Source organism: Zootoca vivipara, chromosome 1, assembly GCF_963506605.1.
Source record: "Zootoca vivipara chromosome 1, rZooViv1.1, whole genome shotgun sequence".
NCBI lineage: Eukaryota > Metazoa > Chordata > Lepidosauria > Squamata > Lacertidae > Zootoca > Zootoca vivipara.
The window spans coordinates 129,044,670-129,066,578 of NC_083276.1; the positions used below are offsets into that span (position 1 = coordinate 129,044,670).

General features: G+C 40.4%; 1 protein-coding gene across 1 annotated transcript in view; it reads left to right on the forward strand.

Moving 5' to 3' along the window:
- The window catches only part of UNC80 (unc-80 homolog, NALCN channel complex subunit), a 133,878-nt gene extending 114,003 nt beyond the window's left edge, over nt 1–19,875 (forward strand). Inside the window, exons 61-66 of the mRNA XM_060282245.1 lie at nt 3,110–3,248; nt 6,966–7,022; nt 10,888–10,969; nt 12,542–12,653; nt 14,415–14,626; nt 15,438–19,875. Coding sequence (XP_060138228.1) covers nt 3,110–3,248; nt 6,966–7,022; nt 10,888–10,969; nt 12,542–12,653; nt 14,415–14,626; nt 15,438–15,707 — 872 coding nt within the window. The 3' untranslated portion in view covers nt 15,708–19,875. The remainder of the gene's footprint in view (nt 1–3,109; nt 3,249–6,965; nt 7,023–10,887; nt 10,970–12,541; nt 12,654–14,414; nt 14,627–15,437) is intronic.
- The last annotated feature ends 2,034 nt before the right edge of the window (nt 19,876–21,909 follow it).

The following is a 21,909-nucleotide window of genomic DNA, read 5'->3' on the forward strand; positions in this document are numbered from 1 at the left end:
CGCGGCTTCGGATGCGCAGACATGATCTGCGCAGCGCATGCGCAGAAGCGCTCTATTGGTGCTTCGCGCACACGCAGAAGCATGCCTTTGGGGAGCGAATGCCTCCATTTACGAACGCCTCCGTGGAACGGATTACGTTTGTAAACCGAGGTTCCACTGTATCTGCCCATAGGTTTATAATCTAAGATACGTCTTATATAGGGCTTTTTTTCAGCCAGAACTTGCCAGAACTGTTCCAGCCCTTCTCAGGTGGGCGCCATTGCCATTCTAAGAGAACAAGGGAGGTGCTCGTGGTGAGTTCCAGCACCTCTTTTTCTAGAAAAATAGCACTGATCTCATAAAAGCGGGGCGGGGGGGGGGGAAGGAGAAGAGGGAAACAAGCAAAAGCAGGCAGGCAGGCAGCTGTTCTTAAAGTTACATAGTACTTATAATAGCCAACTGGAATGGAAACAGTTCAGGGAAAGGAGAGGGATGGAGCTGATATCTCAGCAGAGCAAGTGGAAATACCCTGCTCCCCTTGCCTTCCTCAGATGCAATGGCTGTGGCCAGGTGACAGTGGAGGGAAGAAAGAGCCTGGGGGGCCTTTCAGCAGAGCAGATGGGGTGGCCGTATCCCATCTCTTGCTCTGCTGCAACCTCCCCGCTTCATACCTGCCAAGTTCCGACCTGAGAAATAAGGGACTGGACCGGAAGTAGCAGACCGGAAGTAGCGCTGCCGCCATTTTGGAACTGGGCAGAGCATGCTCAGAAGCGACTTTTGATTCTGCTCTGCCCTGTTCCAAAATGGCTGCTGCACCAGAAGTCGCGCTACAGCCATTTTGGAACTGGGCAAAGCAGCATCAAAAGTCGCTTCTGAACCCAGTTCCAAAACGGCCGCCACGCCAGAATAAACCGGGGGAAAACAAAAAAATCCGTTTTTTCGGCTGGGGACAGCTGGAAAAACGGGGGTTTCCCGGGGAATACGGGAGACTTGGCAGCTAAGCCCCGCTTACCTGTCTACAGTCTTCTTCTGGCATGGCTTTTTCCCCTTGCTGTGCTCTAATACTAGAAATAATATTAGGAAGACTCGCCTGGCACCTTCATATACACCTTTAGGTACCAGGTGAAAACGTTCCTCTTCAACCAGGCCTTGTTCTTTTAAATGTGTTTGTGGGAGGGGGTTATGGGTTTTGTTCTGTTCTTGTTTTCATTGTGTATTTTGTGATTTATGCTGTGAACCACCCTGTGATCTTTTGGTGAAAGGTGGTATACAGATTTATTAAATAAATTTATTTATTCATTCATCTCTAGGAGAAAAGCACTAGGCAGAGGGGCTACAGGGAGGTAAACTGCCATCCTGACCCCTCCCTTTATTGCTGAAAGTGAAATTTGTCCCTCTATTTTCTGTATGGCTGCTACAGATACAAACACAGATTTAAACACATGGCTGTTGCGCTGAGTTTTGCCCATATAGACAATTAAATGGTGGTCACACATTAATTTAAATTATACAGACTAAAAAAGCAATTAAAAAAGCAGAGTAATCTTTTTCTTAACAAATATTGCCTTTATGTAGATTATTTTGAACTTAGATTTTTATATTTACACTTATTATATTTGAAAGGGTTTACAAAAACATTTTGATTATTTTTATCATGGGGCTGACACTTCTGTATATTTGTAGGATTTTGCTGCCATTTTTACAGTTATATTAGGAAGGGAAGACTCATCCTGTTACAACTGCTACAAACCCTCTGCTGAAGTTCGAACTAAGGTGGCATGCTTTAATTTATTTCATTTTTAGCTGATTATTATCAAAAGTAGATTTAAATTACTCAATCTGAGGCTGAAAAGCAAAGCAAACCAAACAACCAAACTGGTTTTTACTTCTTGAAGCCGTTTTCATTCTGGTATTTAACTAAGCTCTGCAATCCAGTACACACATAACCTGGGACTCAGTCCCATTGAAGCCAGTAGGGCTTTCTCCCAGAGGGCTTCATTATATGGGGTAAAGCTTTTCCCTGGTTTTTTTTTTTTACATTATTAATTTGTATGTGTTAAATTTCTTTTTTTTTTTAAAAAAAAAAGAGTCTTTATTGGTTTTTACAAATCGTTTCACAAAATCTACAAATATACAAAAAAAAGCAAAACAGAAGAAACAAACAGAAAAAACAATACGGTAAAAAAAACAAAAAACAAGAAAAAAACCTAAAACAACAACCACAACAACCAAAAAAAACCAAAATGCACACATATATCCATTCAGTTAATCAGTGTTTAAAATACATCAACTCCTTTTATTAATTTCATTACTTTCCCCCCTCCCCCCACCCCTTCCCCTTCTTCTCAACCTTCGCTAAACTGTCTTATCAGTTTTCCTTCTTAACTATATCTGCACCTTTTCTAACAACGTACCATTTGTTTTATTATTCTTTTAACATCTTCTTGTACATTCTTTCTATCCTATTTTCCTATTTCTTTCCTTTTATGTCCTGTTCCTTTCACTTCTCTTTTCTCTCTTCCTCTTACCATGTTATCATTTGAGCGTTTAACAATCCTGTAATAGATTTGGTTTTTCTGCCTGGCACTTAATATAATCCGTGAATAATTTCCAATTTTTCGCACTATCCTCTTTCTTTATTCCCTTTACTTCCTCATATTTCTTAGCCAAATTGCAATAACTCATTACCTTGATTTGCCATTCTTCTTTTGTTGGTACCTTTTGAGACTTCCAATCTTTTGCGATCAATAATCTTGCTGCTGCCGTGGCGTAGCTTATCAGGCATCTATCCTGTGGCCTAATATCTTCCCCTAACATACCTAGCTTTTCCCTGTTTTGACAGCTTGAATTTTGACAGCCATGAAACTATTAACCCCAAAAGCTATATGTGAAACAATCCACCGTCTCTTCTTCTTCTTCTTCTTCTTCTTCTTCTTCTTCTTCTTCTTCTTCTTCTTCTTCTTCTTCTTCTTCTTCTTCTCCTTCTCCTTCTCCTTCTCCTTCTCCTTCTCCTTCTCCTCCTCCTCCTCCTCCTCCTCCTCCTCCTCCTCCTTGTACCGCAGCCACTCTGCGTGGCTTACAGCAGGTATTAAAACATAATGTGAGAGATTCTTCATCCTATTCCCTCTAGATGATTCCGTGAGCATGCCCAGTGTGGTAAGTGAACAAGAAGCATACCTCATGGGTGCCATTGGGAGGAGGAGATTCTCCAGCCATCTCTCCAGCATGTCTGCACCTCAGGCTGAGGTGGGCATGTTACCCAGCCAAAGGTAACAAAACAGGCTATTTCACATTTCCTGACATCTCTCACAAGAGCAGAAATTATGAAGGTATAACATAGTGTTCAACACATGGGTGTTTGGAGAAGAAGAGTTGTCACAAGGTCAAATAAAATAAGAAATGAGGCAATGCAACGTTGTCTTTATGTTAAAATTTGTATGGTGTAGGAACTACTGTTTTAATCCTACATATTAGAAACTTTTTCATGTTTTTCTTGACACTTATTAGTGAGTAATAGGTAATTTGAAGAAAGATTGTTGTTCTTGTTAACTTTCCATTCCATGACCTACCGTAGTCTAAGTTACAAATATATTCTGCTAGATCAGAGCCTCAACTGAAGGTGCTTGTGAATGCAACATTTTTTAAAAATAAAAGCATACGGATCACTATCTTGGACAGATCTTTCCATCTAGCTGGGAAGTAGCTGAGCTACTTCTATGGTCCTACAGCTAAGTGGTCCTACTTTTTGAACTCATTGTTCTTCTGTTGCATTTGCACAGAACTTTAGGCACTATAGTGTGTGGCATATTGAGAACATTAGGGTGACTTTAAAATGTAAAGTGAGATTTTCCTCTGATTTAGACAGTAAGAATGTGCATGAAATGTCCCATACCTGCTGACATACAAAAAGCTAACTGTGCTCATGGTGCATGTGTGTGTGTGTGTGTGTGTGTGTGTGTGTGTGTGTGTGTTGAAGAGAGAGAATTTGGGGTTTTTAAATCTAGCAATAGCCCAACTTTTATATTCACTTGGCAAGCATTGGAAAATAAATTGACATTGATCCCCAGTATTCCCCCTCCACAGCCCAGTCTTGTTTTCTTACAGTGGATTTAGAGAACCAGTTGACATGGTGATAAATTGACACAGTAATTAGCCAGGTTTTTTCTCTCTCTCAACTGCTTATGCATAGTGAAAAAGTAAGGCAGAAAGATGCAACATGAAATGGAAACTTTTTGCAACCATGCTGCCATCACGTGAAATTCATACCAATTTGCAGTCACTCTTGGGCCACTTAATCCACGTGTTGAGCATTGTTGCCTATATGTTTTCCCTTAAGAGAGAGGAAAAACCCCAGCTTTGTGAAGTTTATTTTCATTGGGAAAACATCACCGGGGAAAGGAGTTAGGGCTTTCCCGGACTTACCTTTCTTCTGCGCTTTCTGGGCATGATCCATGCTCCGGAGCTTTCCCCATGAAAACTCGCTCTTTCAAGGTGAATCGGAGCACATGGCATTCTGCAGAAAAGCTGATTTGCTGTTTGTTGTACTTCAGCATGAAAGAGTGGGTTTTCATGGTGAAAGCCCCAATGCAGAGCTTTAAAGTGCTGGCCTGTTTGGTGTGAGCGGGGCAAAAGGTCAGGGTGGATAAACTCTTAGAGAAACCTCCCCCTAGTGCCATGGACCTGATTCAGTTCATGTTCTCCCCCTGGTGGTTGCACAAGAAATGCTTATCACAGTTCTCCTGTGTCTCATCTAGTTTGATCATCAGAAACAATCCTTGATGGCTGACAACTGCGAAAGAAAGAGCATTTATTGTCTATTGACAGGGCTATAAGCTTCCCCCCCTAAGAACTTGCCTAAATTAAGTTCAGCTGTAAAGCTATTTGTAACATTTCTACTAATGTTTTGCTGTAAATCATAGTTGTATGCTATGACATCATTAGCCTGGTAGTGTTTGAAAATATTTACTAAAACTGCAAAGTTTAATTGGTGGATTGCTCAAAAAATAATTGATTGACTGGTGAGAAAGTAAAAGCACACTAATATTTGCGACTGTTTTGGTCATGGTGCATTACTGTAATGCAAAGTGAACAGGAGAGTCCTCGTCCCCTGGAGAGTGTTCAGGGTTCCAAAGGAGGAGGAGATTCTGAAGCAGGCTGAGCCTTCCTCCTGGGGGAAAAAAATCAGGTTTGATATTGCAGACAGCACTCCCTCTAGTTAAGAGATAACACATCCCTTGGGGCAGAGACACTTGGCAGAAGGTGGCAGGTGAGGCATAAAGTTTCATGGAAGCAGTCATGGGCGTAGCCAGGGGGCAGCTGCGCCACCTAAATCAAGTAAAATAAATAAAAACACTTAACTAACTGAGCAACTGCATTGCAGATAGCTTGCTTCTGCCCCGCCCCGCCCCCCCCAAAAAAAATCCTGACCTCCCTAACATAAATCCTGGCTATGCCCATTGTTATGTACTGAGCTGAATCATAGAACAATAGGATCCAGAATCAGCAGTTTGATTGGTCCACAGGAGCCACCCAATCCAACTCCAGGTGGAAGTGAACCCACAACCTGATTGGCCTGCAGGAGCAGCCAATCAGGCGGCTGGCAGAAGTGAATCCGCAACCTGATTGGCCTGCAGGAGCAGCCCTGAAGTAGCCAATCACGCAAAGCCCATTGTGTAAATAATGTATATAAGCAGATGGTTTTGGGAAAAGGGCATTATTCTCTTCTTCTCCTTGATGACTACGAGCTGAATAAAGAGCATGAAATTCACTCTCGACTCCGAGTATATTTCACCCATGGAAGCAGAGGATTTTGCAGCAGTGAAGCCTTGGTAGGAGAACTGTATGGGATGAACAGGCTCTGTGACAGAAGGTCTCACTGATCCACATTATATTTGTGCAGGTGGCTGCCCCATTGCCACATCCTGAGCTACAGAAAAAGGAGCTTAGTTGCTACCGGTGTTTAACTATCTTTTCCTATGCATGTTTTGGGAGGAGGCGGTGGGGGGCGGGGAAGCAAGGTTCTTTAGGTTCCAATATTACATCTCCCATTCCAAATACCCTTACCTACAGGAGCAGGTCAGCTGTGTGTGAGGCTCTTAGGGTTACTTCCTTGTGGGGGAAATAACGTTGCAATGAGTGGGCCTCATGGGTAAGTTTCAAATGAGAAGGGGATTGAGCCCAAAACATTTGAGAAGCTCTGGTGCCTATCTGGTCATGGCTGTCCAGAGGAATGATATTGAGGAGAAAGCGGTCTGAAAAGAAAGACAGTAAATAGAATAAAAACAGGGCACAAGGGTTTGAAGATCACTCCATCCTCCTCTCTTTTATTACAATGCCACCTAATTGTGATGTATTGTATAAATCAGGAGATTTCTTTGCATCATAATTTCTGTCTATAGGACACCTGTTAGAGTAAACAGCAAGTCTTCTGTCTAGGTTTTGGTTCTTGGGGTCAAACTGCACATTATGTTTAATGGATAGTCGGCAACTATATCTGGGTTTTAAAAAATAACGTAATGTAAAGCGTGGTGGGATCCCAATTTTCATCTGAACTATAGGGAATGGGGAGGTTTAACCCTTCTCTTTCCACTTATGATCCACATGAAAATTGCACCCTCCTTCTGCAGTTAGCAGTGGGGGAGGAGAAGATGCTGCTGGTGCCAATGGGAGCTTTTCCCAATGCTGATTTTAGCAGTTAAAAACAAACAAATAGCTAAGTAGGTAATGGATAACACTGTCCCAATGCACATATACAACATGTGTTGTATTACATTGTTAACCGCCATGATATAGTTGCTGTCTACAACATTAACCAAAACATCTAGTTTGACCCTAACTTCAGTGAGTCAGCTTTGAGACCAACTTTACTGTTATTTTTTCCCTTTACTATCCTTCTGATACTTCTTTTCTTTGAACACAGAGACGGTTGCATGCTTTAAAAACATATTTTCTTCCCTAAATGCTTTACCTCCCCGCCCCTCCTGCAGTGAACCTAATGTCCTCGATGACTCCCAAGGCCTGGCAGCTGAGGGCAGCCTCTCTAGGTACAGTGTTTACCCTACCTGTATGTCAGTGTCTGTGCTGGGAACAACCTGCTCCCTATATTCACTGTCTTTCCTTACTCATCCTCAGTTCTCTCTCCCTCCATTCCTGTTCCTTGTTCTTCATTGATTATCAGGCCTGCAAGTCAAAGGTGCAGCAACCCTAGTTCAGTTGAGACTTTTGATTGCTAGTAACCTTTATTGACACACAAAAAAAGGCGAAGGGGGGAGGGGTTCAGTGTGGAACTTGTCACACCAAACTCTGTCCTAGATTATCTGTTGCAGGACTTTGCCCATGTCTTTGTAGCTTTTACAAGATATCAGAGAGTCTTCTCTTCTCTTTTCTTCTCTTAACAAAGGGATCTGTTTCTATTTATACATAACACATCAGTGGAAATAGGAGACACTGATTTTTAAGAATTTTTGTTGCTATATATTAAACACCATGTACTGTAATGGTGGGGCGCAGGTGGCGCTGTGGGTTAAGCCACGGAGCCTAGGGCTTGCCGATTAGAAGGTCGGCGGTTTGAATCCCCGCGATGGGGTGAGCTCCCGTTGCTCGGTAGCACGTCAAAGTGCAAGTAGATAAATAGGCGGGAAGGTAAACAGCATTTCCGTGCGCTGCTCTGGTTCATCAGAAGCAGCTTAGTCATGCTGACCACATGACCTGGAAGCTGTACGCCGGCTCCCTCGGCCAGTAAAGCAAGATGAGCGCCACAACCCCAGAGTCGTCCACAACTGGACCTAACACTAACCATTCATCGTGCTGTGGAATTCAGATCATAATGCAGCTCATAATGACTGCTGCCACTATACCATAACTGTTGTAGGATCTCTTAAGATGAGTGACTGTTAGGACAAGAGAAGGACTATAATGAGTAAAGGACCATTTTAACTAAATGGAACTACAGAATTACTCATTGAATAGATTATAACAGTATTTTTTAAATGCTTTGAAGACTGTGTCAACAGTTCTCTCATCTTCTTTGATGCCAGGTAAGACAAAAGGAAAGGTTTTAAGCTGCAAGAAGATAGGTTTAGGGAAGATACTCAAAAACTTTTCACTAACCCCTTTAAATAAGCTATTGAATTTTATCCTTTGGAGCTTTTCATGTGGAAACTGAGGAAGAAATTCAGCATTGTGCTATTGCAAGCATTCCTTCTGTGCAAACACCTTCACTCCTGTGCCCTGTTCTGGGGGTTCCCCTAGCACACACACCCCAAGCTTATTTCAGAGGCACAGGAGTAGGAGAGAAGGGAAAGCCCCAATGTGCAAGCAGAAAGCCCTGCACAGGGCACTGCTTTGCCTTTCAGGGTTCATTAGGTGAATCCTGACCTGAATAACTATTTGTCAGGAACTGTTTAGCTATATTCATAGGAGCCAACTCCTAGGGGCCAAAGGGTCTTCAGCTCCCCAATAAAATATTTGACGGGGCCAGCCCCAAAAGTTAGTGGGCATTGCCTTTCAAATTGTGTTCATGCACCACGTCATGTGATGCATGACACACACACACCCGCCCCATATTTTACTCAAGTGGCATCCCTGGCTATAGTTATTACATAGTGAGTTCAAAATTTTAGTTTTTAGTTACACTTCCAGCAAACAAGTTGCTGCAATGCATTAATTAAACCTGTGCAGCATCTGTCGGGTTCCTATTAATCATTTTAGTCACATGTACTAATTTCAATAATATGGGAGGCCTTTTTTTAGCAGGCTACTACTAGATGGTTTCAAAATCTTTGGAAGTTCACTGAAGTGTTACTTAAAATTACTTACTTGCAACTTCTGAGGCAGGTCTTCCCTACCAAAGTAATCTGCTTGCAGCTTTGTACAGTAGCCATATCTGAGTGTTAAAGCCGTCGCATAATTAGAGTTGTATGTAGAAACTGTAGGGATCTGCTCGCTTATTCCACCACCCTTTGTGGGTTGGGGGGATCTGCTTCAGGGAGTCTGCTGCCCTGGTGCAATATAGATAGAACTCTGCATAATCAGGGAACACAACAGAGGGGTGGGACCTTCTCTTCTCTCAATATGCGAGCCCATAGGACAAATGCTCTGTAAGATAGTCTCCACACTTGGCTGGGAATTTCCTTAGTGATGCTCTTTACCTCTAGCAGGATCCATTGGGAGAGATGGGTTGTTGTTTTTTCATGCTGTCATACTAGACCCAGGGCCACACTCTATGTTGCTCATTTTGGCTACCTGCCTGAGCTACCTAAATTGGTTTGAAGTGCCTATATGCAGTGTGTGTGTGTGTGTGGCTGTTCTCTTTATGGGCCCTGTGTTTCTTTCCTTTATTTTGGCTTGCTTCCAGGGGCAAGCTGCAAAAAGGTTCCTGAGAAGGGATGACATTCCTTCCTTCACTAGGAGGAGCTGAGCCAACCTGGGTCCAGTATGACAGTACAGAGAGTCCAACGGATCTTTTCCTTGCCATCTTATTTACAACCCTTACATTTCAACTTGGCAAAAGAGATTCCCTGTTGGAAGGGTCAGCCACTCCATATTTAAGATTCTGCTCTGAAAATTCCAAACCCTCCCCCAAGATTAATTAATTTTCAAAGAGCATCTCCCCACCCCCAGCTTGCAAAAATAATTGGGCTGAATACTTCTGCCCAGCACTAGGTGAGGGATAGACCAAAGAACATACGTAGTACATAAATACGAAGCATTAATTCTCCCTCTGGCGTAAGATCAATAGCATTATTGATCTTATGCCAGAGGTAAGATGTGCTCCAAGACCATTAGAATTTTGATAACTTATAAACATTGCTTTATTTGGCTCAATTTCTTAAGCTGCAATAAACAAGAACCATAAGTATCCATCAAAGTTAGGGAAGATGGGAGGGGAGCCTTTTTCAGTCCAAATATCAGCAAAATCTATTGTAAAATCAAATACTGAATAATGCATGCCAACGTTTATTAAGGAGATGTACAAGGGACAGAATTAAAATGCACTGTGATTTTGAAAAGCGCCTCACCTATCAGACAATGGCAAAGTACTATCTACTACTGAAATTGTCTTCATATTGCTGTTCTTTCAACTAGAATACTGGCAGGCATTCCCTGTTATACGAACAGTTCTTATTGGATGGTATAAACTTTATACTATAAAGTAATGGAAACAGACTGGGGAACATTATTCTAGTTTGCAGATGAGTGCTGCAGTAGGGTGTTTGTGCCTGCTTAGTTATGGAACTATGTTTGTTCTCAATTCAGAAAATTTGCTTTCTGTGGAGTCTGTTAAATTCATTTTTTGAAGACCATGATCATGCTTTTTCTAGGACTAGTGCTTATGTTAATCACTATCCACAAAGAAACTTGAGCCTGCAAGTATGTGTTCAATGTGATAACCTTTTCCATTAAGTCTTGTGCCCATGACATGAATTAATACTTTGTCAACTGTGTTCATCATTCACCTTCTGAGCTAAAATTATAAATGATGAAGGGGTAAATTTAAAATCTAACAGGAAGGAAAATGTGTGTTTCCAACTGTTGCCTAGTGCCTGCAATTTTTTTAAAAAAAGACATTAGGACAATAAAATGAAATCCTTTTATTGACTTGCCTTCATCCTTCATGGCATGGGGAGCAGAATGGCCATTGTATAATGGAATGTATTATTGCATGATTAAGAGTTCAGTTTGTGAGACAATACTTTCCAGTATATGGCCTACTCTTGAATGTCATTACTCTTTCAATCCTAGTACTCTTAATACCCTAATTTCAAACCTAACAGATACTCTCCCGTTACCTTCAAAGGTGATGTGATCTTGGAAGCGATTTTATCAATATGTTTAGCAACATCTGCAATAAAACAAGTCTCTTGTATATGTCTTTCTACAGTAGTGAATGCTTTTAACACTTAACAGGGTAGCAAGCGTGCAGAGTGAACCTGGACACCACAATCTTCTTCTACAGCAACCATTAGGGAGAAAAAGAGGCTTGAGGCAGGTAAGTTCATAATACGTTGGCAGCCTATTGGATGAAATAATTGATTACATTTTGTTTTGTAGAATTTGCTTGAAAATTAAGTAGACCGTATCAATGTTAAGCATTGGATTTATGAAACTGATTGCGATGTATGCCTCTTTCTGTGTAGAGATTGCATTGTTCCAACAAGACGACAAGGAGGAGTGTACAGCCTTTAGGAGCACATGTTTGATCACTGCATTTTGTTTTCATTATCTGCATTAAAAATCTCAGACACTTTTTTTAAAATGCAGGACATGGTGAGAGATTATCTAATCTGTCTCACCAATAACAAGACCATATTAAATAGTGTCTCCCTTGTTCTCATATTATCAAGTAAAATTCTAAAAGGTACAATTTTGTTCACATGCCTTGTTAGATCAAATAGTGAAAACAAAATAAATGTACTTTTTAACCCAGGAAAATCATGTCTAGAGTCAGGGGCCGTCTTTTACGCCGGGTATAAGAATCTGCATGTGAAAGACAGAAGTTGCCAGACGCGTAAAAAGGGCCGTGCGCCCAGCAGCGCTCACTATCTACTGGAAAAAAAGGGCTAGACAGTAAGCCCGCATCTTATACACGTTTAACTTGTGAGCATTCAGCTTCATGTGCATGGCAAAAAATAAATAATAAATAAAAGGGGGAATGACTTTGGCAATCACAATTGCCATTGAACCTAAAAGGTTTTGACGATATGTGATTTAGGCTCTTTAGGCGCATTCCGCAGAACATAACTCCCATGTATGTTGTAGGCTTACTGTCAAGTGAGATGTATTGCAGAACCACATGGCCACAGTGATCCATACGATGGTCACCTCTAGGCTTGATTATTGTAACTCGCTCTACGCGGGGCTGCTCTTGAAACTGACCCAGAAACTCCAGCGGGTGCAGAATGTCGCGGTGAGACTTCTTATGGGGTCCTCGCCGCGGGATCACATTCATCCAGTGCTTTACCAGCTGCACTGGCTCCCGGTGGAGTACAGGGTCAGGTTTAAGGTGCTGGTTTTGACCTTTAAAGTCTTATGCGGCTTAGGACCCTCGTACCTGCGGGACCGCCTCGCAGAGGACATTAAGGTCCACAAATAATAACATACTGGAGATCCCGAGTCACAAGGTGCTTAGACTGGCCTCGACCAGGACCTTCTCAGTACTAGCCCCGACCTGGTGGAACGCTCTCTCTCAGGAGACTAGGGCCCAGCGGGAGTTGTCATCTTTTCGTAGGGCCTGCAAGACAGAGCTGTTCCTCTTAGCCTTTGGACTGAATCAGTCTGACCCTGGTGTTACCCTCCCCTAAGGTTTTATCCTACAGATATTTAAATGAGGTTCCACTTGTAGATTCTCATTTTAAAATTGAATTTTAACATTGTATTTAATCTGTATTTTAATTGAATTGTTTCTCTTATGCTTGTTTTGATATTTTTGTTGTTAGCCGCCCTGAGCCCGGTCTTGACTGGGAAGGGCAGGGTATAAAATTATTATTATTATTATTATTATTATTATTATTATTTATTATTATTATTATATTTCTAACTTTGTTCCTTCAATGCTTTCCAGCTAAGAAGGCCTCTTTTATCACGTCAGAAAACACAGACGGAACCTCGCAGCCGTCACGGTGCACGACTTTCTACCACACGTAGAAGCATACAGCCCAAAGCAAAACCAACTGGTAAGGAAACATTTTTCCAGTGCTGTGGTTTCATTTTTTAAAGCTCCTGGTGAGGAAAGCAGTGTTGAGCTAGTGAACTTCTGCACATGTAACAGGGTGCTACCTTCCTCACTGCCCGCTGCGCACCCGTAAAATCTGCTGAAGAGTCCTCCAACCCTCAAGAGCAAATTTTTAGCCTCTCCCACGTGCAATGCTATGTGCTCACCCCAAACTACTACCTACTTCCTCTCAGAAATAAAATGGTCTTTCCACCTGTATCAGAAAGTGATCCAGGTACACAACCACTTGTGTGCCTGTGTGGAGTAAATGTGGAGCTTAAGAATATGATTCAACACAAGATCATGTCTTATAAAAGATGGGATATTGTTTGCTGTGCTCATTGCGGAGATGGAATGTCATTGCTGCTGTAGGTCCAGAAATCCAAACTGCTATCTAGAATCATAGAATCATAGAGTTGGAAGAGACCACAAGGGCCATCCAGTCCAACCCCCTGCCAAGCAGGAAACACCATCAAAGCATTCTTGACATATGCCTGTCAAGCCTCTGCTTAAAGACCTCCAAAGAGGGAGACTCCACCACACCCATCTAAAGGTGGACTCCACCCATCTAAAGGTGGGCAGCGTGGGCCAACTATTTCTCTCCATTCATGTTGCGGTTTGGTGATACGCTTTGAAGGAAAGGCAGGGAAATTCTCTGCAATTTATCTGGGGTCAGTTGTAACGCAAGTTCCTCCTCCTATCGTGAAAGTTATCTCCATTAACATTGATTCTATAATTACTTGCAATAAACTTGTTTAGGATACGGATGCTAATTTATTGTTTCCTTCGGTATTTATTGTTTTTTTAATCTATATTGGGGATTTTCATTCTGGAGCAGGAACAAAGCATGATGATGTTTTCCTGTGTGCTACTGTACTAATTATCAAATTATGTATTATTTTATTTTGATTTGTTGTGAGCCACCTTGGCCTGTTCCATGAAAAGATGACATAAAAATAAATTGATTGATTTACTGATTGAAAATAAGGGGCTGGAAATAGGCATGTCAGAGGATTTCAATTCAGGCTAAATTTGGGTGTGAACACCACCTCATTCATTCCATAGGACAAGTCTCAGAATTGTGGTTTAGTCTGCAGATCGATGAACTTTTCCAATGGCCAGTTTAACCATTGCATTGAGGTGAAATGAGGGATTGCTCTCTCTCTTTTCTTAACACTAAAGTTGCGTTGACCAGCTTCAAAGTGCAGCACCTCTGCTGTACCAAGTCAAAACACTTTTTTAATGGTGCAAGAAGCAACTGCACATCGTTTCCTTAAAGGCACTGTACAGATAGATAGATAGATAGATAGATAGATAGATAGATAGATAGATAGATAGATAGCCAGAGATAGAGATATATAAATATATAGATATCTCTATATCTATCTATCTATCTATCTATCTATCTCCTGTTGCACCACCTGGAGAATAAGCCTTCAGTTCACCTTGTAAGCACTCCTCATTTTCATGTGTCTTTTCGTGAGTGTGTTTATTCAGGGTTTTTTAAAAGGATTTCCCTGGAAATATCCTTTAAAAAATCTGATCTGGAACAGGTGGGATATATTTTAAGACATCCATTTATGGAGCCAGGACAGGTCAGACTGGTATAGATTCATCCATCCCTAGGCAGAAGGTAGGCATTCAGGCCATAAAATGGTTCCAGAATTTAGTTTCAAATGCATGTGGTGGTACACCCACTGCTGCTTATGGTCTAATTCTGCAGTTGATCAAAAACGATCTGTAACCTTCACTGAAGCTAAATCCGAGGCATCGACATCAAAGCCGGATCCAGCACCAATTGCAGCCCAGCAGCAAAGCAGCAAAAAGAGCAGCCCTTCAGATGGTAGCAAGCAGGAAGCTACAAATAGATCCACTCTGCCTTCCTCACCTGCTGTTATTGTGGCAGATCTCCATAGTCAAGTCTCCTCTAGCCAGGTAAACTACTGGAAAAAGTGTGTTTGCTTGCTTGTCACAGTTTATTCTTCTGTTCCTCTTAGGGATGGTGGAAAATTTGATTCAATTTGCATTTAAAGGCTTACTTACCAAATTTACATTTTCTGAAATGCTATGCAAACTGAAACACAGCTATCCTTTGAAATCCACACTTGCAATTCAATTCTCCAGCCAAATAATGTATATTTGCACAAAAATGCATTTACAATGGCAAAGTGTGCATATAAATGCATATATGTGAGTGGACATTACACAAATGCATTAGGTTAGGGGAAACTGCTTTGCAAAAATGTTTATATTAGGCAAAATTGCATATAGGAGGAGAAATTGGCACAAAGATGCTGGCAAATTTTCATGAGGACTTTAAAAAAATGCAAACTGATATAGAAATGTGGGGAATTGAACATCATACTGGAAAAATTATAAACAGGGAGAAACTGAGATTGACATATTTGCCCACCCCTACTCTGCATACATGTTTGCCATTTATTTTCTCCTTGTATCTTAAGATAGTCCTATATTCCTTCTGTTGCTTTATGGCTTTCCTCTCTTTGTGCACATATTTGAATATATTTCCATAAATATACATATTATTATTATTCTAGTTACAGTAATGCATGGGAACCTATCAATTGTTAATTCCCCAGTTTCCTGTATTTCTAAAACATGTGCATGTGCAGCCTTGCCACCCACAAGGGCAGCTGGGTGTTGCAGCTATTGTCTCTTAGAATTTGACTGTTTTAAGGATAGTTGCAGGGTAATGTTTATCTGCAATAACCTTTCTTCATTTCAGAATGTGACAGCTTCTGCTGAGGATAAAAAAAAGGAAGAGAATGTGGAGCAAAAGCCAGCACAAGCTCACAGTACCCCTCCACCCACAGAACTTTCTGACACTGAGGATTTTGCAGGCCTTGAAACCACCAGCTTACTGCAGCATGAAGACACTGTCCTTCACATTAGTGAGGACAATGGGACAGAGAATCCCCTACTTTCCAGCCAGTTCAGCTACACGCAGGTTGAGGTGGGACAGACTGATATTGACCTGGATGAGTCTCATGTTTGACTTGGGAAGCAGATGGTAGTACACTAGAGGAATGAAGGATCTTCCTCTGGTCTTCCTATTCCTCTATAAGTATGTAAAGGAGCACTTTATCAACATGTGGAACACATCTAGTATCCTATTGGTAAAGTTGGGTCGATATATTTTAGATAATAAGCTGCAGCTTTGGACAGATCTAGTTGGAATAGATTAACACTGGAATCTTCCTAGGCACAGAACTGATTCACAACATCTTTTGCACTCTTTAGCTTCTCTTAAGTTACATTAAAAAATGCCAGGCAGAAATAGAAAACTATCTTTTTGAAGGTTATCCACCTTAATATAGTAATCTAAATCTAAAGTTTATTTTTATAATTTCAGAAGATAGAGAAAAATATATATACATATATATAGACACACAGTATACTCATCAGAGACATTACTAGCGATAGAACTGCAGAATGCTTTATTATGGTATTATTAATACCAGTTAGCATCAGAATATTAACCACCAAACAAAGTTCAGAGGAATATTTTGGGTGAACTCTGTTCCTTGTTTACACTTACAGTATCTGAAATATAAACTGTTTTCCCTCTCTTGAAAACTAAATGTGGACAATAAGGAATGGAAAAAAAATAATACTGCTGTACAGAGTTGTGAAACACTGTAGCAAGTGTTCTGTAAATTATACTAAATATCCTGCTTTGAATGTTTAAACAACCTGAATATAAAAACAACAGGAAAGTGTGTGGATATTTCTGCTATATTTATAGTTGCATCTATATTTCCATTAATATAATCTACATAAAAACCCAGGAGTTGATGTGTATGTAACAAGTATTTTTGCACACTGGGAGTGTGTGATATGAAGATTTATTTTCACATACACTTATATGAATCTGCAGGTATCTGTGATTCTCAGTGTGAAATGTATTGAATTATACCTCTCTTTGAAGCTTATTCACCTACAATCATGGATGATTTGCAATCTAGACTCAATGAATGAATGAATGTAAGCATTAATTTTAAAGTATAGGGGAATAACACTTTCTGATGTCATTAAGTTGATGTAAATTAATTTGTTTACAGGTTTCTAACATGGATTTATTGTGCCAGCCATATGTATGGTTACCAAAATACCTTGCTCCAGAAGGCTTAAGCTTAAACTATATATATTTCATAAATAGCTGGGAATGGTTTCTGAAACTATGCAGGAAAAAAGCGTTGCATCACTCCTGTCACTTTAAACCAAATCAATCCTCTGTACCAAGCCTTTTTTCACAGAGAATTTATGTGTCACTTTTTACATGTTATTAATTAAAGTGATAATTTGATTTACCGGTATTCATAGGGTGGCTTCCTCATTGGATTCAATGAGATTTGAATGGGAAAGTTCAGGAAGCAGCCCAGCTCGTATCCCTTCTAGTCAGGGAACATGTTTTTAAGAGCACGATCGTGGTCAACAGAGTTGTTTTATTCTACATGCATTATAAGAACTATAATGTAAAAACATATAGCAAAGTGTATGGACCTTTTAGCAGGCTGAGGCTGCAATCCTACCCCAACTTATTTGGGAGTAAGCAGCACTCAATTCAATAGGACTTCATTCTGAATAGAGATAGCCCTGCCCTGTGAAATAGGTTCTGCTACTTTTTCTTGTTGCAGCATCAGAGCAGCGGTACCGTCTGCCCTGCAGTAGAAGTACTGTATGCTGGATTTGCTTTTCCTTTGGAAATCATGTGTGGCTTTGCACAAATGACTCCTGCTTATGTGTTGGGACTCCTCATTCCTCTCCTTCCCCATGAATCAATCTACTCTGGATTTTTGGTGAACAAGGGTCTGCAGAGGGGAGGGGAGGAAAGTCCCTCACACTTTGTTAGATTCCATCCCATGTGTGGAAAACATTTTCTGAACTAAAAATGAAATATTTTAATTTAAATTTTTTTAATTGATACAGCAAACCTATAATTTCTGGTCCACTGAGGATTTCTTTATGGTTAAATTTATTCATTTAGATTTATTAGTGCACATTGTGTGACTACAGTATGGAAATGACAATGCAGGCAACAAGCATATACCTGTATTTTACAAAGATTTTTAGGGAAATGTTTTCAGTAATCACATATTAATTTAGGTAAAGAGACTATTTATCTGTATGTGTGATAAGTATTTCACCTGATCATAGTTTTAAGAATAGAAAATACTGTGATTCACTATATGAAAGCCAGTTCTCATAAAACTTAGTATCTTCATCATTACCAGTTGTACGGTATTGAATACATTTTAGCAAGCCATAATGAAAACTCATAAATATCCCTATTGTGGTGTTCTTGTTTTCATTTCTTTCTTTTTTAAGTTGCAATTTTAAAATTACATTAGTTACTTTAAAATAACATCAATCTTGTGGTTCAGCAAGGTTGCTGCTTAAGCAATTTATTGAAATCCTGAGCACGCCTGTTTTTCTAGTGTATTTCTATTTCATATTAGGCACACTGTACTGACTACAGGTGCATACAGATGTGCTCTTAACAGAAGTTGTGCTTTTTCCAGTATATTGATAAGTGACAAGTATATTCTGCTGTGAAGAAAAACTATGCTGCTTACTTAGTGTTAGAGGCCTTATGTGTACGTAATGTTCAAAAAATTATCTGTGTTGTAAAAAAACAACTGTTTGTCAGTGTTCAGTAAGGTTTGGTTGTTTCAAATTTTTACATTAACTTGCTGTCATTGATATTGTTACAAATCACAAAGTCCCCCCTTTCTAAAAGACTGTGATACCAAGTTATGAGATTACAGCCATGAAGTTTACTGTAAATTTCCTCTTCAACATGTGCCTCCTCATAGCTTTTCAAGCAGTGCCCAGTCCCAGTCCAGTTTAATAGAAAGGGAGCATTACTGTATTGGAAATATTCAGTATGATTATTGTTTTACAATTGTCTTTTCTACATGTGATTGTAGCTGTGCTGAATGTCAAAAATATTTGTATGTGTGTTTATGTGTACATCTAAATGTATAAAAATGTCAAGGGATGTATTTTTTAAGAATGCTGCTGCAAGATTTTAAAGAAAAAGCTGTTGAGACTTGAAATGGTTTTAATTTCTAGAGAATTTTGCCAGTATATTTTAGCAAAGAAAGAATTGGCATAAAAAAAATCAGAATTCCACTAGTGTTATAAGAACAAGTAAGCCGTTTCCCTCCAAATTTTTAAAACAGGGCATTCCCTGTAAATATTAATTAAAAATAGTTAAGCTTTAATACAATGTATTTTGACACTTGCATTGCCAAAGAGATACCCAGTACAGTGGAACCTCGGTTTATGAACACCTCGGTTTATGAATTTTCAGTTTATGAACGCCGCTGACCCATCTGGAACGGATTAATTCATTTTCCATTACTTTCAATGGAAAAGTTCGCTTCAGTTTATGAACGCTTCAGTTTATGAACAGACTTCCGGAACCAATTACACCCATGCTTCAGTTTATGAACGCTTCAGTTTAAGTTCTCCGCGGACCCGTCTGGAACGGATTAATCCACTTTCCATTACTTTCAATGGGAAAGTTCGCTTCAGTTTATGAACGCTTCAGTTTAAGTACTCCACGGACTGTCTGGAACGGATTAATCCACTTTCCATTACTTTCAATGGGAAAGTTTGCTTCAGTTTATGAACGCTTCAGTTTATGAACAGACTTCCGGAACCAATTGTGTTCATAAACCGAGGTACCACTGTATGTAAAAATATAAAGGGAAAGGAAAGTCGACTCCTATTAATAACACCAGATTATACTGTTAGTAAATGATCTCAGGGCAGTCAGGAGAATGTTACCTTATTGACAAATGTTACATATGGGAAGTGAAGGAAGGGCTATCTTGCCTTGTTAGATATTGGGGGAGAATATTTGAAATTCAGATACTTTTATTAAAATATTTGTTTGTACACACCATGAAGCCAACCATGAAATTAGGAATTTGTACCCAGTTAATATGAATTTTCAATGTTAACCAGAAAAATGAAGCCCACTGAGAAGATAGAATCATTTAAAACTATGGGATGTAAGGATACAGAGCTGAAATGTTCTAGATCTGCAATGTGTGCCAAATGACCAAAGATGAAGGATAAAATATAAAGATGTCTGAATTATGTTTATGAAAGATTACAGTAGTCTAATGTTTGAATATGAATAAATAATAAAAGTTCTCTACAAATATTTTTGTTTGAAGAAATTTCTGTTCATAATGGTATTTTTTTTCAGAGTTGATGTTTGCAATATTCATACCATTTGTTGACGGAGCCGATGTGGTGTAACAATTACAGAGTGTTGGACTATGACCTGGGTGACCAGGGTGCCAATCCCCATTCACCCATGAAGTTCACTGGGTGACCTTGGGCCAGTCACCATCTTAGCCTAACCCTACATCACAAGGTTGTTGTGTGGATGAAATGGGGAGGAAGAGAACCATGACCTTGAGCTCTTTAGAAGAAAAAGGTGGTCTATAAAAGTAAGTATAATAATTCCATTAGCAACTATGGCAACTAATTGGTTTCATTAGCAACTATGGCAGGTCTATACAACTTATGATCTAGCAAGTGAAATGTTGCCATGGTTATGAAATTATTTTGTGAATAATTTTTGGAGGGAGTTATTGCCTGTATTCTATTTCAGTATAAATGACTATGCAGACCTTCACAATTTATGATGCATTACACCAAACATACTGTGATCTGCTATATGCTTGATACGCCTTTCCCCTGCACTCTCCATTTTTATGATCCCAGGAAGGCACAAAGCCAAGTTTGTTGACCCTACAGTGAACAAGCACACCTGGCTGACAGGCTGCATTTGACTTTGTGCAGTTGTACATCTTCCAGTTCAGATATATGAAATTAGACTTTAACAAACAGATGGGGAAATAATCCAGGAAAAAATATATGCCGCTGGCCATGTGTCAACAACTTCGTGTGCCCAGTTAGTGTGCTGTGGCCTGTGCCAGTGTGCTACTAGTAAGATAAATGGGTGAGTGGAGTAACTCGCACAGCACTTGTAACATTGCTCAATTGAACAAGCTTGGAATTTACAGGATTTACCTGTAACAATAATCTAGTCTCATTTACTGGGAGGTCAGACAGGGATTGAGTCTTTATATTAGGGATAAACAAGCCAATTCCGAGTCTTTCCCCCTCCCCCAATGTCTGCTGCTTGGGGTGCTACAGTCGGTAAGAAGCATATATATCTGGCAAAGCAAACAAGGATAATCTGTAAAAATTATTCCCCCCCCCCTTAGGCCAGAAACGAGGACCCAAACTAATGGCTTCAAAGGACAAGAAAGATTCCAACTAAACATCAGGAATTTTTGACAGCAAGAGCTGTTCAACAGTGGAACAGACTCACTCGCCTTCCTTGGAAGTTTTTAAGCGGAGGTTGGATGGCCATCCGTCATGGATACTTTAGTTGCGATTCTTGCCTTGCAGGGAGTTGGACTAGATGATCCTTGGGGTCCATCTCAACTCTACGATTCTATGAAAACATCAGATTGAAGCCACTTGGGTGGCATGACATGGAGCAGACATTGGTGTTTACAAGGCAGGCAGGGGCAGAAATATGTCTCCCTTGCAACCCCCGACCCCTGTGTTCTCTCCACCACTTCTGCCACTGCTGGAAGCCCCCATGTTGCAGGAGCATGAGGCAGGAGGTCATTCCAGTAGAAACAGTGGGGTGCTGCCACTTGCTGCTTCACCCCATCTCATTGGCTGTGCCCAGGGGGCAGTGATCCCCATTTCAGATTAAGGCCCTTCTTCCTGTGCTCCTTCCATGAGGTCCAGAGATTGGCGACACGAGAAAGGGCCTTTTCTCCGGTGGCTTTCCATTTGGGGAATGCTCTCCTCAGAGAGGTTCACCTTCCACCTCCATGAAGGCAAAAATATTTCTCCAAAAGCAGGCCTTTGATTAACATTCCATGGCCTTTTAAATGTGCGGGTTGGGGGCATATGAGCTTTTATTCTTTTGTTTTATTGTGTAGTTTGTGTTTCACCCACTGATCTTGAGGTGGTGGGCGGCATTACAAAATTAACAAATAGTATGTAGTGACAGTAAACCCCACTGAGCGCAGCTAAGCTGTTCCCTACACTTTGAAGGAGAAAGCCATTGCCCAAACGCCGCACTTCAGGTAGCGCTATCTTCCACGACAGCGAATTAGGACCCAACCTACCAAACTGAGGTTATTCGATTG